Genomic DNA, 18505 nt, shown 5'->3' on the forward strand with positions numbered 1-18505 from the left:
TTTTAGTCCCAAAAAACATGCATCACATTGTCTCGTTATAAGATGTGGCGAGATAATTTACCCACAATGTGCCAGAATTATAACTGGAGTACCTTTAGAGAGATGGGATCAAATGAGCATTTTGAAATTATTAGCAATGTAAGTTAGAACTTGGAACCTTTAACCTATAGGCTGTGGTGTGACGATGCGCCGTCAATAAGGTCAGTGGCAATACGATTAATATCTTGCATACAAAAACTTACCTCTACCTGTTTCCTGTTTCCCAGAGTGTTTGGGCAAAAGGGAGCCCGAGCATCCACTTATATTTCTGGAAGAAACCAACCTGAGGACGCGAGTAAAGGGAAGTGAAGGGATGTTATTGCTGTGTTCACTTATAAAAGATACTATGGATTTATAACTTACTGCATTATACAAGGTATAAAAAAAGAGTACGTTATGAGGGTTAATTTTGGGGTTGGCACAATTATGTAAATGTTTAATGCACATATTTTGGGGTGGAGAGACCGACCCTTTGAGGGGTGGTCGGATCCAATTAGTCCCCAAGGGTGCTTATGAGGAGCTTAATTTGTTTGTGAAGGGGTCGAAAAGATAAAATGAAGTTGCAACTGAACATCTTGGCCTCCAGATTGTCTTCTTTATGGATATGGACACTCGGTCCTCCTATCAGGGCCATTTACAGTCAGTTCAGCTGTCCGGGGTCCTGGTGCTAATGGGGCCGAACCCGTTAGGTATTTTAACTACATATTGTAATATTTTAGCATTTATTAGAGTGGTCCAAGGGATGAAATGATTATTGTCAGCCATTGATCGTCAGTCTTAGGCTCATTCATTACTTTTCATCTCCCCTAGATGAAGCCACAGATCGAAGCCCAATGATTGTATTTTGACCTTTTATATGTCTTTACATGTTGGTTTAATGTTGGTTTATCTAGTTGTTAACATGGCCAGATGAGACTCTCTTGTAAATGTGTCAGACAGAAACTATATAGAATAATATTGGTTGAGGAAATTGGCAATAAACTCACTGGATTTTAATAATTTCATTTGAAATGGTAAACATGTACTGTTGTGGATATCCATTATCGCCTTTAGTGAAAACATATTCATTATAGCTTGTCATGGATTACAATGTTGGTTAGGGGGAAATTCTAAATTGTTGGTGGCATTAAAAGAACACTCATCAATCAAAAAATAATCATGAAAATGATCATGAATACCAACAGAAAAACATTTGCATATCTGGTCAGAATGTCCTACTTGTTGAAAGTACTTTAATCACATGGATATGCTGAGATAGTGTTTTTATTCCATGAATGTTGCAACACCATCCATATGTGCAGTCTGCAGTTTTACGGAGCAGGGTTGTGCAGGGTTGAGCATGGGATTATCAGTGTCAGTGTGAATGTGCTGAGACAGAATCTGATCTCCAGACACTGCCACCACAAAGGACTTGCTAAAAACTGTGTTTCACACAGATGGCCGTGGTTTCTCAGGTAGTAGCCCTGCACCCTTCAGCCAGCTCTGTAACTTTCTCAACCAAGCCATTGTCAGATATGAGAGATGTCTGTGACTTTTTTTTGGTAAATCAACTTCCCAGTATGAACACTTGAATAGCCCTTCAAGTGTGCTGTTACTTCTATGTTGGAAAATGCAGTGGGTCATTCTCCTTCCTCTGTTCACATTAAGCGGGACACAGAGACACACTAGTTTGCTTGCTCTGCATGGACGTAAGATCCAGGCAGCAACCTCTGGGTCTAATAAAAGTGAAGCCAATGCTGAAGGGTCTTGAAGTAACATTCTCTCTAATGTCCATCAGGGGGCGGCTCTTCTGGTTGTATAGAAGTCCATATAAATGACTCTACTTTTCTCTTGATTTATTCCCTGAGTAAACATTGTGAACATGAGTTCATGTCTAAATCTCTACTTTCAAGTTTTTTTTTAATACAGCATGACGTTGATTTAGTAAATGATGGTCCTTTTTAAGTCAAATAGACCAAAAAGCCCTGGCCTTATGCTTTAGGGTGGGGCTACCTTGTGATTGACATGTTGTTAATTTTGACTCTGGGGCTTGTGTGTTTTCTTCTTTGAACTTTCACCCTTTCACAGTATGTTTTCCCTTCATGAAAGTTAATTGTAGTCTTCAGTTCGCCAGCACCATGAATCCCTCACGGTAGCTTTATTGCTTGAGTTGAATTGAATTTAAAATTGCCTGACCGGATGTTGTGAAGTCCTTGGTTTAAGGGTGAAGCAACACAATATTCCATGGGACAAATAACAAAGCTCCGGGTACTTGGAACTAAAATTAATAAATTCTACCGTTGATTGTTGTTTACGGAAGAAAGACAATATATCTGCCAGCTCTGATCCGTTGTTTCGCCATTTGACAGAGGTAGCCCTGTGATTATTGTGTGTGAATGTGATCAATCATAATTGGCATATATATATATATATATATATATATATATATATATATATATATATATATATATATATATATATATATATATATATATATGTATATATACATATATATATATATATATATATATATATATATATATATATATATATATATATATATATATATATATATATATGCCAATTATGATTGATCACATTTCCACCCTATAGTAATTCATTCTTTCTGATACCAGCGTAAGCCAATTTAACGTAAATGCCTATGGTTTGTAATGCATGAACACTTTAGGGAACAATATAGTTCCACGACATTACTCTACTTTATCTTTACGTTGCAAATTGGCTGCTGTATTTATATTCTGAATATTGTATAAACTTAACTCAAAACTACTTAAAACCATTCCTTGTTTTGTTCACAAGGAATGGTATTGTGGTCCTGTTGGCTTTCTGTTTTGTGCATACAGCGCTTCTGCATGCGCGTCTCAGTGAGTTTCGTTTTCTAGTGAAACCTGCACCGTTTGTGGTCGCGCTTGTTATACATACAAGGGAGCTCAGACTGTGCGGAGTTAGCAGTTTTAAGGATTGGGTAAAGGGCAAAAGTGCAGCTAAAAACTCCACAACAAGGAGGAGATTTTGCCGCAAATCTCCGATTCGAAGGCACATCTTCAATACCAGAAAGCAACGGCGGAAAACGTTTGTATTCGACCGACTCCGCCCCCACGTGATTCGGTGTACGCTGGTTTAAATTACAAGCAAACCCTGTGTGACGCGGCGCTCCTGAGTATAAACGGGTAATGTAGTCATTTAGTCTGAATTGAGACACGATTACGTCTAGTAAAAACTACAACACCCACAGTTCATAGAGTACACGCGTCTTCTGTTGACATCTGCCGGACACGCGCCTCACAGTTCACTCTACAAGGCGCTTTGGAAGGTAGTTCGCCATCGAAATATGTCCGTTTACATTTCTCAATAAACCGCTAATGAGTCTCAATTCGTTGGATCTTGACAGTTTTCCTCGCGCTGAAGTTAAAGCTGCTGTAACAAGACTGTGGAAGTGGCAGCCAGGCTGACAAGCTAACATTAGCTACGCTTAGCTACGCTTACACAACGTCATGTTAAAAGTTAGATAAATGGCCATTGAAAACTAATTGCTTTCATGTCAACGGCAGACGTATCATTGACTCTGGGTTATGCAGGTCTGGAGAGAATGACATGGGATTGTTAAACACAGCTCGCACATCACTGTCATCGTCAAATAGCATTGACAATAGATGTTTATGTTTTTGAAGATGATTTCGGCTTTTGGACGACTCCATGATATCCCGTACACAATATGTAGCCGACCAAGCAGTGTCTGTTTCCCTCACAGCTCAACGTACAGCTACTCTCCAACTAGCACAATCGACAACGTTTCAGCTATTACACTCAGATATTCACCACATCTACTGTTCTTTTGGGGGGTTTACTGTACGCCGAATTCACATAAAGGACCCTATTGAATTGTGACATTTGTGAATAATCTTCTACGTCGTGTGTGTGATTCTTGTTTAGAAAGGCAACTTTAAACTGACTGCTTTTCTCTATGGAGTTCAGCGTGTATTTCGTTGGACGCGTGCTGTTGATGGGTCGTGTCGCCGTGACAGCTCGGTTCACTGTTCGTATGTGTCCGTCTGTGTGCCGTAGACATCAGCTGGGGGACCAGTGCATGGACGAGAGCATCAGAGGACCATGTCTCCTCCGCGGCTCACTGGGGCTCTGCGCTCCTTCTCCAACGTCAGCAAGAAGGAGGACGTTACTGAACAGCTCTATGACCTGAAGGTAAGGCCAGAAAGCAGCATCGTCACAATCGTACATAGAATTGATTAAAGTAGTGTTGTTAGAGTATTTCTTAACTCTACTGTAATTCAATTAAATGTAGTTTGTATAGCAAAAAGTCACAAAAACTGGTTTGCCTCAAAGGGCTTTACGATCTGTACACAATGACATCCTCTGTTCAGGGACCTCACATCGAAACAGGAAAAACTCCAACCCCAAAAAAACTAGAAAAACCTTCGGGAGAGCATCAGAGGAGGATGTCTCTATCCGGATGGACAGAAGTACAAGAGATGCCATGTGTACAAAATGAACAACATGCTATAAATTTCACTTTAATGTTTAGGTGTTCTTTTCCAGCACTCAACAGCTGAAATGGACTTTTATTTTCTAGCTCAAAAATCAATGGAGGACACCAAAGCATTCCCCATAGTGCACCTTTATTCAACCACAATCTCTGCTTGCCCTTGACCGTGCAGTTTGTCAGGCAATGTGGAGATTTGTAAGGCATAATGTGCGATGATCAATTTTTACGTTGACAAACTTATTTTGCTTTGCAATGTATGTTGTCATGTTATCTGCCAGATGAATTAAATCTACTGTTTATAGTTTAAATTCAGACTTGTTTCTAACCTTTGCACAGGTGACTTGTCAAAATGTGTGAAGTGATGACCAACGAATGTGGGATCGGTGGTAGAGACACACTGATGTGGGGGTTTAAAAGCATCGTAGAAGCAGGTCTGAGGAGGGTTGGAACATTTCCAATGGAATTTTTGCTCAATTTCAGTATAGAAATCATACCTTTTTAATAGTTATTTTTGGACAGTTTGAGCCAAAAGATGGCATGCTTTCAGGATTGTATTAATAGAATTAGTTAATTAATTAAATAATTGGACTGAATTTATTTAAATTATGTGATAGTTCAGTTAACTAGAAGATATTAGCCTAAAGCAAAGCACACGGTTTATAACTTATCTACACCATCTGCTAGTTTCGGCCCGCTAGTTGTGAAACGTGGGATGTCGCCCGATTGAGCTAAATGAGGAGGTTTTATTAATCGGTTTCCATTTGTTCAATATTTAGTATATATATCATATGGAACAATTTAATCCTTTAAGTTCTGATAGACAGGAACCCAGCAAACAGAAAGGCTTCTGCTGTGACAACGAGCACATGTCGATAATTAAATGAATACTGTATACCTGGGGTTGTTGTGCCACTTCATCTGAATGGTACAGAAACATATAGAAGTTGTAAATATTGTGTATTTGCTGATGCTAGATAAAATCCTCTTTTCCTCAACCGGCAGAGTAGTACTAGTAATGTAGCAGTAGTAAACAGTTGAGTAATTGGTGACACCTCTGGTTCAAGCTGAGATAACCGTAATGACAAAATTATAACACCATCAGGGTTATTTTCTCTGACTCATGAAGCTCCCACGAAGCCACAGAAGACAATGCTTAATTAATGGGCTCAGTAGTATCACAAGTAAACTGACTGCTTTGTGTCACGAGGGCCTCTTTAGTGTATGACCAAACTCATAAAAGCTTAATCATTAATATCCATCATGATAAAGTCAGTTGAATCTGTCAACGCGTCTCCCCTCCACCACACTAAATATTCTACCTGAGCAAGGCGTGTGTGTGCTGCTCTGACTGGAGGGTTCGATCTTTGGCAGGTTGTTTTCTTCCAACAGTGTGAGCAAGCAAGTAATATGATTTTGCATGTTACAGATTCTTTTCGTTTTAATCTTTGATGACACAGCTTGCGTACTGTATGGCTCTTCTCCATCTCCCCTTTTCCCCTCCACGGGAAAAACATCCAAAAAGTTTTCACTTTGGATGGATGGAATATCATAGGCTCCGCTCCAGATTTAATTTTCACTTTTCCGAGTTCATCCCACTGTGAGTAACCGTGTGTGTCGTACCAGTGTATGTAATAGGGGTCCACTGTGAGGTTTAGTACATGCGGCTCTGGAGGAAGACTCACATTGTCACAATGTGATGACCTGCTGGAAAACAGCAAAGCATATAGGTGGATGTGACACTGGTTCTCGTGTGTCCAAAATGCTTCATGACACATCCCTCGTTGATGGATAAAGTATCTGTCAGCTCTGTAGAGAACTACACGACACACACAGTTTCTTGCAGCTAATGACACCTACCTCTCTACACAAAGTGAGCTGCTGCAGGCAGTGAGCAATGACCGGAGATTGTCCCAGAGTACTGGACATGCTACATATTCATCACATAGTCTGTGTATGAACTATCTGCTGTTGGTGATCAAAAATATGTCAGACACTAAATATATGCCAGATGTCTAGTGCAACAACTCCTAATCTTCGATGCCTGTGGTGTACATAAAGCTTGACTCAAACAAAACTGTGTCAATACAGGATTAATTATCAGCTGCAGGCGATCATGAAAAGAGATTCTGCACACCGGTTTGTGACTTTATTTTCCTCTGAGAAACTATTGGCAAAAAGGCGTGATGCATTTTCCAACCGGTGAATCTTCATTGGCCCTCGATTTGATGTCAATTCAAACACAGAATGATTCTTGACACGTCACGATGCATCACGATGCATATTACTACACATGGCTACTTTTAGCTACAAGCAGTCCCATAAATCTGGACTCATTTACAAATTGCTTTCAATTTCCGACTCACCACATTTTTTTTCAATCCAGTTTCTGTGTGAGTCACCTCAATCGGCCCCATAAATATATACAAAAATAAAACCTTTTGCAGTGTAATACAGGTGTGCTGTTATCTACAAAACAAGGTTTTCACATAGCCTCTGTAAGACAGAGCACTGAATGGCAGTGAAATGAGTTTGTGGACTTACTTTAGTAAATTAGTTACTTTTCCTGTCATAGCTCTTCTACTCTTAGTCCATGTCTACACTATCACGTTTTCATTTTAAAATAAAAATAAGAAATCTCTGGTCCCTCTTTTCGCCATTGCCGTTCTCCTTCCACAGCAACTAAACCCACTGCAGTGTGTAGACCCAGTGTGACCCTGTTTGACTAGCAACGTTTTTTTATAAAATAAAAAGCTTTGTTTATTCTTTTTTCACTGACACGTGGTGTGTGTAGTGTGACGTTACTGTGTGAGCCGCTGTGTGCCGACGTTGAACTATCGTGGCGGCGGGTATAAATGTGACCGGGAAAACATTTTGTATGACTGATTGGCCGGTCGGTGGTCATGGCCGATCAACTGACAACTGTCTGGTCTCCACTGGTGGCCGATTGATCCGTGCATCTCCAAATAGAGGATATAATCTAGAAACGGCTTATAGATTGTATTCTCTGCATTTGGTATTACGCTTGCTCCTTGGCTTAAACGCTGCTGCTCATCTATCACTTTCGTTTTCTATCCTGAGCCTTGTACTTTTATCCACTGTTTGCTGACGTTCAGTATCTGGCTGGGTTTCTGCAGGGTTGGGTCCATTTGCTTTTACACGTTTTGACCTGTGTTTCGAACACCAATTTGCCTCTCGCCATTTTATTACCGTGCCATTTTTTTACCGTGCCATTTTTTTACCGTGCCATTTTTTTCTATCACATTTTTCTTTTACAATCAAAATGTCTTATCATTCCATTTTAGTGATTTGTTTTTCACATAAGCCGCCTCTTCCTGGGACTTGAAAATAAATTGGGAGCCGTATTCAGCCATTCACTTTTACCTGGCTCCCCTCCAGTTAAATCTTCTCAGCAGAAAAAGTGCTTCTCCAGGGAAAAGATGGCTGAAGTCACTGAGATTATCTCTCGGCTTGTGTTAAAATGCTTCGTTTTGGAAGACATGGCAGATTGTAATGGAGTCATTGTGTTAATGCTTTCCTTGACCTCGGAGGCAGACCTGCTTAGATTTAATACTCCACTGCTCTGATGCTAGAGCTTTAAAAAGGGAAAAAAGTTATTCTCATTAACACTGACTTTTCTACAGAACTACTGAGGATGCATGAGCAACTACGATGTGACAAGCACAAGATCAAAAATAACCTCATTCCATATCTATATCAGAGTTGTTGTGATACCGGTACCAGTATCAAGAATACCTCTGATGAAGTCTCAGACGCTGGATCGGGTATCAGTGATAACATGCACCCATCTGACATCACGTTGTCGTCTCATGTTTCATCTCATTTACGATATAAGGGAACAACAACCACTCATGGACAGTATCTTGATGAGATACGGTTGTTATAGAAGCTTGAGCACCTTTACGATGAAGACTTTGAGTTGAGGTGCTCCCCAGCACTTTTCTGTCAGAGAAAAACGCCATTTTTGGAGAAATGGTTCATCAAGATCTAAACTCATAATCGTAACTGCGGTAATACAAGCTAATCATCTCTGCTCTGGAGTGGTTTTGATTAAATCAATACAGTAACAGAAATCACGTGAGACCGAACTTCACTCTATGCAACTCGCATCATTTAGTCTTCAAATGCTCACACTCTGTCCCACACACATACAGCAACTTCAATTCCTCATGATTTAATCCCATCTGGGCTCTCTGGGTTTTGTTGTGATGAATCCTGCCCAGAGTCTGCTCTAAGAGGATTCTATAAGGTCTTATTAGGAGCACTCCACCAATTTTACACATTAAGGTCAGTGTACTCGTCCTGGGAGTACTACTCATCCTGTAAGAACTGTTGCACAGTGTCTTCCGTGGCTCCGGACGACCTTTGTATAGCAGAAAGCCACAGGGGTGTAGAGTTCCAAAGACCTCCGTGTTCAAAAGGCATTAAATGTCTCTCTAAAAAAATGCCATTGAGTTGTTTTCATGGAAAAGCATCAAGTGTTTTGGAAACTTGGAGCTTGAGTTTGAGTTCTGTAAAGTACATACTTATCTACAGAAATGTTGATGTTCATTGTCCATGAAAAAAGAAAGAAAATTAATTAATTGGTAAAAGAAAAAAAAAAACCCGGGTATGGTTCTTCAGTTTGATCAATGTTACTGTTGAAACATGGCACAGAATACAGAGATGTTTGGGTTAATTTTACATGAAGGCAAAATATCTGCACCATTTATTGGGAAACTGTTGGCTAAATTAACCTTATCTAGATTATGTGAGCAATAAAAAATAATAACAATAAGAGCAGTAAGTCCTGCTAAAATGAAATTGTGTTTCTCTCTGTTGCTAAGACCAAACGACTGAAGAGACGGGAGCTGTTTGCCAGAGAAGGGCTGACATGGAAGAAGATTTTCCACTTCTGCTCGGAGCATCAGGACAGAGCTAAACAGCAAGGTGCCAGTGAGGAACTGAAGAGCCTCCTTCTGGCAGCCAAGGAAATTGGTAATTCATTCTTCAGCCTCAAATCTATTTTCATTTCTTTCTATCTATTTTCATGTGTTTGTGTTTCACTGATGAAAAAACAGTTTGGACTAACAGACAGCAGTTCACTATGTGATACGCTTAATAGCCGCAGAAATGATCCGTTAGTGTTTTGGGCCTTTGGTACATTGGAATTGGAAATGGTTGTGAATTTAAAAGGAAGAGCTTTTTTTGTCTGGTTTGAATAAATTGTCCACTTAAATGCACAATGCACTCGAATGACAACATTTTGTGCTGCTCACAGATTAAAAAAATGGGGTGTAAAACTTCAGCAGCAACTATTTTTCTTAATAGAAATGGAGTTCACTAAGATCCTTTAAAGTCCTAAATTATCTTGAAATACAATCAAGGAAGTTTGGGCTGTAAGTTGATTATAACTATTTTAAATTTAATAACAAAAAACATTTACAGACGAGAAATTAAGATGTATAATATCGTATAACAAGATGACATGAGATGCAATAATTGTCTTTTTTTGGCTTTTTTAAAGTCAATTTTGTTCCTCAGTGCTATCGTTGAAAGAAAACCTAGTCCTCCGTCCCGGAAACATCAAACAACTGTTGATTCAAGTTTATTGCTGAAAACTACATTTGACAACATCACATTTTGTGGGCAGTTAAATGCTCCTTAATAATAATAATAATCATAATAATAATAATATAATGCAACCTCCGTCAGCATGGATGAATTGAATGAATTCAAATGTGAAAAGTGTCTAATTTTGTTCGTTGTTCCTTAACGGCATATTTTGGATTTATAGCTATGACAAATTGTGAGTTATTGTCTTCACTCACTGACACATGTGGTGTGTGTGGATGCAATGTAACTGTCTGTGCTGCTGTGTGTCGGTGTAAGACTTGAATTTCATAGTTTGGGCAAATTGAGCCTAACAGCTAAAATAGTTAAACCAGTGTTGAAGTATTTTGGTGTGATGAGTTTTTTTCCTTGATCGTCATTGAATCATTGGACAGTACTGGTTCATTGAGCTTTAATTTGACTTTTAGATATGTAATTGAGGTAATTGCGGTCAAAAAAACAACCTCATCTCATTTTATAATCCCACAAGCTTTGTCTATCACGGTCACATTGTGCCAGTGTTTCTCTGTTCATGTCACAAAATAAATGGTTGGTTTTCTTTGTTATCAGGAAAACAAGGATTTTGACTTTTCTTCTTGGCACAAGTTGGTCAAATATCACGTATCCTTCTGCGGGATTCTCCAGGAAATTTTTAAGTATGAAATGCCTGAAATGATGGCGACAGTGACTGGAGTGTTGTTATTATGTCATGTTGCTACTTCTCTTGAAGGCAGGTCTTGGTAAGTAAGAATATGAAGCTCAATCTTCAGCAGTTTGTAAAATATCCTCACATGTAACAGAAGTTACATGTGAGGATAAAGCCAGTGAGTTAAATTGATATGACTCGACTCATTGATAAAAAGATGGTATGTTACAACCCAGTCTGTTAAAGAAACTCTTTATTTGAAGAGTGGCATCTTTTAAATGATCATCAGGGTTTTTTATTATGTCTGGTCTATGTGGACACTCTTGGCATCCACTGTCTGTTAAACCAAAAGGATGGCCATGATGCTCCACTGATAGTTATGAGTGAGTCAGAAATGTCTTCAACTTAAAAAGTGACTGTCAGTGATGTTTCCCAAAAACCCTACTATACGTTTTTGCCATACTACAAAAGGTGCACTTGATCTTTGGCATTGATATTGATCTGATGACGGACAAAAACATTAGACGAGTGGATATCGGAAAAAAGGAAAAAAAAACAACTTCTGTCACATGTGAGGATATTTTACAAACTGCTGAAGATTGAGCTTCATATTCTTACTTACGAAGACCTGCCTTCAAGAGAAGTAGCAACATGACATAATAACAACACTCCAGTCACTGTCACCATCATTTGAGGCATTTTTATACTTAAAAAATTTCTTGGAGAATCCCGCAAAAGGATACGTGATGTTTGACAAACTTGTGCCAAGAAGAAAAGTCAAAATCATTGTTTTGCTGATAACAAAGAAAACCAAACATTAATTTTGTGACATGAACAACTCATTTTCATGTCTGAAAACATGGAGTTTTCATGCTGAATTGAAAGTCTTGAGCCTCGTCACATGCTCAAGGCTGCCAACAGAAAGACCCAACCTTCATCTGAGGTCTACAAGAAGTCAATGCGTTTGTTTCCAAATGCATCTACAGTCTCGCACCGCAACGCTTCCAAGCTGCAGAGCAGGGCTGTAGAAGAGAAGGACTCTGACGTACAGGAGATAATTCCTCCAGAAAAGATGGTCCACCTCTCGCACAGTATACCGTACTCTGGATTAAAAGTTTCAGAAATTGAAGCAAGAGTCGGTTGAAAAAGGCTTGCGTATCAATCCCATTTTGAATTTGTTCCCGAAAGAAACAAAACAAAGACCTTTTCACAGCAGCTCTTTTGATTTTTGGATGCGGTTCCCCGTGCAGCTCTCCATGTTGGCTGTCCCAGAGGGCTCCTGTACGTAACATGCACAATAGCTACAGGTACATTCCACGATGTTGAAGTGGTTCCCAGATGATGGATCCATTCGTGTTCCCTCCTGGAAAGTAAAACGTGCGAATGGCCTCCTCCTCCTCAGAAAAGTGATGCCTTCTCAATCCCAATACATCTTCAAGAGGAAATAGAATCATTCAATTCAACAACATGGGCGGCAGCTGGATAATTCATGTTGATAAGAGAAACACCCGACCTAGTGTGAATTATTTCCTTTTTGTAGGGCTCTCTCTTTGTGTGTGGGGATGTTTGAAACCGTTATAACGATAAATAGAGCTCTAGTGACGGCAGCAACCACAGCACCGATTGCCCTTTAGGGAGAGGTGCTAAATTAGCTTGAGCTGCACTGATTGAAGAGAAGGTTACATGTGAGTGCACACGGTGGTCTCGCAGGTTTTTACCTTTGATATATCATGAGTGGTCCTTCCTTCAATACATCATTGAGTTGACAATCGGATTCAACTATTTGCCAGTGCTCGCTGGTTGCCCAGACACGACTTTTAAAAGTGCAGCAGTGTCTTGACAAAAACGCTCCTGCGTGCGCAACCGGGCGGTAAAACTTAATTTACTAAATGGATTCAAGCAGACGTCGTGCTCTTGCCTTTGCTGTGTTGTGGACGGAGGATGAAAAAGTCCCCAAAAAGCGTTTTTGGGTTCACAATATAATAAAAAGGAATGAGTACGGCGAATACCACCCCCTATTCCACGAATTGTGTCTCGATGGCGAGTGCTTTCAGTTGTACTTTGGGCTGAGCAGGAGTCAGTTCGAGTGTCTTCTGAGCAGTAGAGTAGTGTTTCCATCTTGAATTGTAAAGCTCTTCGTAATTAAATACCGATAATATTAGCGCCTTGTCGGAGGTTGCCATTTTCATTTTGAATTCCCCGCTGTTCACACCACACAAAAACAGGAAGAAATAAAGCCTGCCTCTTGCTTGACTCGATTGGCTGCCTTGGCCGAGTGTGACAGTGATGAGCTGTGCGACTCCCCACCTTGCGCTTAAAAGTTAAGAATATTTAAAGAAAAACACGCTATAAAAAAAGATTGAAAGTATTCGGTTAACACGACCTCTGCCAATGTGTTATTATTCCATTCATGAGCTCTGCATATATATATATATATATATATATATATATATATATATATATATATATAATTGGCTGTGTGTGTAAATATTACACAACCATTTGATTATACTTTGAGAGATCAAATCTGGGCGTGTTTTTCTTTATATTACTGGCAGCATCAGGACAAATTCATTGTATCCTCCTTGTTGAAAATCCATTTTCCTCACTGACTAAAAGGAGAGTGGATGATGATCAGAGTCTGCCCTTCGTAAAGTATTTCAAGCAGTAGGTTTTCTGAACACATCCATTTACAATGAGCCATATGTAGTTTGTATTTATAGCAGCATTTAGAGGTTAAAGGATGTTTTCCTCTTGCTGTAAACTACATCAATACCACACATACTCTGTGTATGAATGAAATAGAGTCATACATTTACAAAAGCTTTTGGTTTGCTTACTTGACCCACAAATATAACTCTTTAGAAAGTTATGCTACAGCTGGCTAAGAGGACTTTCTGTTTACATCGTTGTCTTTTTATTGGACGGTGCTACAGATGTTTCATAACGAGTGATTTACACATTGCTAAAGTCTTTTCAGGCTAATATATTTTTTCTGTTTTAATGGTGCTGTCTGATTTAATGAATCGTTCGTTTGAAACTAGCAAATAGTCACGTTGAATTCCTAATTTTGGATGGATTTAACGCACACTTGAATGCCTAGTGCCCATCCTCCGGTTCTCCCTCAGGTGAACACTGTTGGCTCGGTCAGCACTTTTGCGATAGTTTAAACTGTCAGCACTGTTAGCCCCGTCAGAGATAAAAATAAAAAAAAGCGGGTCTGAGGCAGGGGAATGCATATTTCTCAGTCATTAGATATACTAGTTTATAGTTTTAATGGATGACTGTTCAGTGACGACTGGCACACATTGTATTTGTCCATATAATTTGCTTATAGATATGTATTTTAGGTGCAGGGACGATACAGAGATACGTGTGTGTATGTGTGTGTTTGTGTCTGTGTGTATTTTGACGTATAATCTTTGAGATTGGCTCCAGAAACAGGTGTTTGACAGCATGCTTTACATGATGTCATCCCCCCTTTCTTTAACTTCAAGTGTTAGCTGAAGTTCACGAGTCAAATATGGAGCTCTCTCATGAAAGCCCGTAATGATTTTTATTTACTTTGCTTGTCTCTCCGTTTATGGCAGTATATTTTCTTCTCTTTCTCCAGTCAAGAGGAACCGTGTTTGTTGTTGTTGATGTTCCACTAATGCTTTATCCGTTGAACCTGCCCTCAGACAATGTGGCTGGATCCAAATAAAAAGTTAGTGTTGAGCACACTCTGGAGAGGATGAAAGCAGCCATTCTGTTCTGCTGCGTGCAGCAACGAGGCCGATGCTTTTAGACTCTTTTAATTGGTTTAAATCCTTTTCATCTGTGTTCACTTTCCTCTGCCTCCCCAACCTTCTTCACACTATTCTCCCTCTGCTTCTCTGACATTTTTTCTCTCTAATTGGACAATTACTCTGTATTCCTTTTTTTTTTTTTTTTAAGTGCGGTTCTGGTTAAGCATGAATTGTTTGGAATATTATTTAAATAAGGTGCAGGGACCTTAAACAGTGAGCTCATCCTGTAGTCTTTACTGCTTAGAAGAGCGGCTGCTGATTCTTCTCTGAAGCTATCAATAGTGCACATTTAATGGGCATACAAAACAGCACTGCTATGTACGACTAATGGTAATTAGTTGTAAAAACACATAAATCCTTTATTATGTATGTATGTGTATATATATATATATATATATATATATATATATATATATATATATATATATATATATATATATATATATATATATATATACACACACACACACACACACACACATCTCCATTCACACACAATACAACACATGTAATAAAGTAAAAATGTAATTATTACATTGACACAGATGGGATTCTTTCAAACTCAATATAAGACGTGGACGTAGTCATGGTGACATCATCCATTGGTTTGTGGTCTGTCGTTTTGAAGTGTTGAGTTCAGTGATTTTGCCATCTACCTATCAACGAAAGTCACCATATTTGGACTCCGGAGGAGTGATGTAGAGACGCTGTACGCGTCTTTGGTTGTGACCTGTCAATCACAGTAGCCACGCCCTAAAGTATACCCTGCTTTATGCAGTCTTTGAGTCTAAATGGACCATAATTTACTAAATGAGCATCATACTTCATTCAAAGAGACTTGAAACTAGAGATTGAGACCATAATCACATGTTTACAATGTTTATTTTCAGAATTAATCAGGGGAGAAGAGACAAAGTTGTAGGACACTTTCACATTAGCTCGGCAGAACTGGAGGTTGCATCCTTCGGCAAATACTTCAATCTTTGTTTCTCAGACCAGAGATTGCAGTTTCTCACAGGTGTACAGTCCTTTCGGTGTTATTATACTGAGGAGAGGCTTCTGTCTGGCCACTCTGCCATATAGTCCCGAGTGGTGGAGGTTGGCATCGATGGTTGCCCCTTCTGGAAGTTTCTTCCCTCTACACACAGGATTGCTGGAGCGACAATAGTTACCCTCGTTTACTTTTTTATACATGTTGGTGTGCTGCCTGCAGTTTATCTCAGTTCTTTTGTCTAATTCTCAGTGGATCGTAACTTTACTGACAGAGACATAATGTCGCTGAATGTTGTGCAGAAGGTCACACTGGTAATCAATTTGTTAACAAGATATATATCCGGCAGTAGGAAGCTGCTTTCAATAATCAGGAGTTGTAGTGTGTGTTTGAACCGATGCATAGATATTGTTGAACAAGACTTGTTCATTTGTTTCTTCTGTCTTTAACATTGCATTGCAGTTTATTAGGATAGCTATTAATGCAACTGCCAATCACCTTTCTCTCTGAAATGTAGTGAATTATGAATCAGCATGAAACCAAAAATATAACCCTCAAAACTGCGCTAAACTACAGTACTTGAGTAACTGTACTTGGTGATTTCCCATCACTATTTAAAAGATCTGATTCATACCAATATTCTGGTTTAGGAAAAGGTTGAGAAGAAGCCTAGTTGGAGGCCCCATGTTGGGTTTGCCAGGGGCCCCCAAATCACTAGACGTGCCTCTGGCTGTAGAGATGACTCCAATGATGACATCAGAGTGTGAACATGTTGTGCTTTATTTTACAGTGGGAACTGAACACGGTCAGGCAGCCATTGAAAGTGCTGCCGTCTTTCTGTTTGAGACCTTCCACAACAAAGACCATGTGGGCACGGAGGAGACCCGGGCCATCAAACAGATGTTCGGCCCCTTCCCGTCATCTGCCGCCGAAGCATCCTGTCGCTGTGTGGCTCGGCTGGTGGCTCCACTCGGAGACTCTCGAGTTGAGAACTTTATCCAGACCCTGTGCTCCCGTCCCAACCCCCAACGGGGCACTGCGTTCGGACGCAACATCGCCTTCTCGCATGACTGCTACGCACTGGATCCTCTGGAGGACCTGCCCTGCTCTGGCATCCAGGAGAAGAGCACAAGTCTGGACTTTCTCAACTTCCTCAACAACCAGCAGAGCGAAAGAAAGGCCGGTGAGGAGGAAGGGTCCGCCTCGGGGCGAGCACTGAGCTCCGGGGACGGAGCCGTCCTTAGGACAGAGGTGGAGAAGTATCTGGATGGAGGCAACATGATCTCGTCCAGCCCAGAGGAGCTGTGCACCTCCCTGTTTGAAATGCTGGCCTCCCACAAGAGTGACGACGAGCTGCAGAACGAGGTTTGTGCCACTGGGAGATACAATCTAATATATAGATACTGGATCTGATAAATTGTTCTTGAGAACATTAGCTTAGTGCGGCTCACAACCTGTTTTATCTGTAAAATGAACAACATAATAGCTTAAATCGATTCCTGACACAGTCTTCACTACTTTAGACAAGGGACTTGACAGAGAGACCTGAAGCTTTAATAATCGGTAGACATTCAGAGAAGCAGGTGGTAGTTTTGTTAACCCTGAGCAGTGTCAGCAGATCCTGAGCTTCACCACTCAGACGAGTGGTGCAACCTGTGCTTGTGACCCGTCAGGGTTTACAGTGAGTGCATGAAAACACTCGGACAGGGTTTTAACACCTCATTATCTCAGTATTCACAGGCCAGCACACCTGCAGAGCAGCCGCTCCATTCTAAGCCAAGTCTTGTGTTTCCCCTTTGAGACTGACGCTTGAAAGCCTTCTCTCATCACCTGTGATGTGAACACATCAGATTTCCACACAGACAGAGCAACTGCTCTTGGTTCACTTGTAGAACCTGCTGATTGGCTGTGGAGAGGTCGGTCTGACGAACTGGACTACAGTCGAGGAGGTTGTAGTGCTTCAGCTCAGCGGTCCCCAACCTTTTTTGCGCCTTAACGGTGTGGGCGATAAATACGACCTAATACATATGACGTAATAAAATGTACGACCGGCATTAAGCAATTATAAAACGCATAAAGAGACAACTCACCCTGAGCTGGTCTTGTCTCGGTGTGATAGGAGAAAATGTCACCCGACGTGTGTTTATGTCCTGTTAACTCCGTAAATTAGACCTTCATGTCTAGTATACTGCTTAATTTAAACCTGCTTCACAAAGACAGGGTGTTGAAAATGGAGTCAGGGTTTCCAGAGCGTTTTTTGGTGATTTCAAGGATGCTCGACCTTGATTTTAATCCAGAACACCAAGTTGAAACAGACTTTTAAGTGTCATTTTTGGGGTAACTATCGCGTAACATGTGGCAAGAGGTTTGCCCGAGGTTACGCGCGGACGGATGTAGCCGGTCTTTTTTCACTTTTTTGTGTTCTTGATGTTTTTTTTTAATTTATTCTTTCTCTGTGGCCCATTAGCAAGGGACCCGCGGACTGGTACCGGGCCGTGGTTGGGGACCACTGCTTTAGCTGACTTGGCTGGTAGCGGTGCTAACACTGAGAGCACTGAAGGAGCCAACAAGAAACAAGATGCCCCGCCCTCTGTTTCCTTCACACGTCTCTCGTACCATTGCAGTCGTTTTGTCAGGGTCGTCCTTTTGTTTCAGACTCGATCAGAGTTTCTGGTTTCTGTTATTCTGTGTTGTTCTGGGTTTCTTAACAGATTGTCGGTCGTCTCATAAAGACCCGGTGACAAATTTTAAGGATAATTTTAAACTTAAACTGAAAAATGAGGCGTCAACTTTCAGCATGGTATTTCTGTGACATGAAGTTTGATCTCTCCTAATGGTATCTTTAATATCTCGTGGGCTCCTATTGATTCTATCACCTCAACCTTCAACGGCGGGCCTTTTGGGTTTGACTCATCATGTCCTGGCTGTTA

At 40.4% G+C, this 18505-nt stretch overlaps 1 protein-coding gene across 2 annotated transcripts in view; it reads left to right on the forward strand.

The window, feature by feature from the left end:
• Positions 1–3138: 3138 nt before the first annotated feature.
• The window catches only part of ascc3 (activating signal cointegrator 1 complex subunit 3), a 140706-nt gene continuing 125339 nt past the window's right edge, over positions 3139–18505 (forward strand). Inside the window, exons 1-4 of one of the 2 annotated variants that reach the window (XM_068569664.1) lie at positions 3139–3209; positions 4105–4239; positions 9385–9535; positions 16366–16940. In XM_068569664.1, the coding sequence (XP_068425765.1) occupies positions 4150–4239; positions 9385–9535; positions 16366–16940 (816 nt within the window). In that variant the 5' untranslated portion in view covers positions 3139–3209; positions 4105–4149. The other variant, XM_068569663.1, reaches the window with a different exon arrangement.

This window comes from Clinocottus analis, unplaced genomic scaffold (genome assembly GCF_023055335.1).
Source record: "Clinocottus analis isolate CAN_PGR_092001 unplaced genomic scaffold, fCliAna1.0.p SCAF_9, whole genome shotgun sequence".
NCBI lineage: Eukaryota > Metazoa > Chordata > Actinopteri > Perciformes > Cottidae > Clinocottus > Clinocottus analis.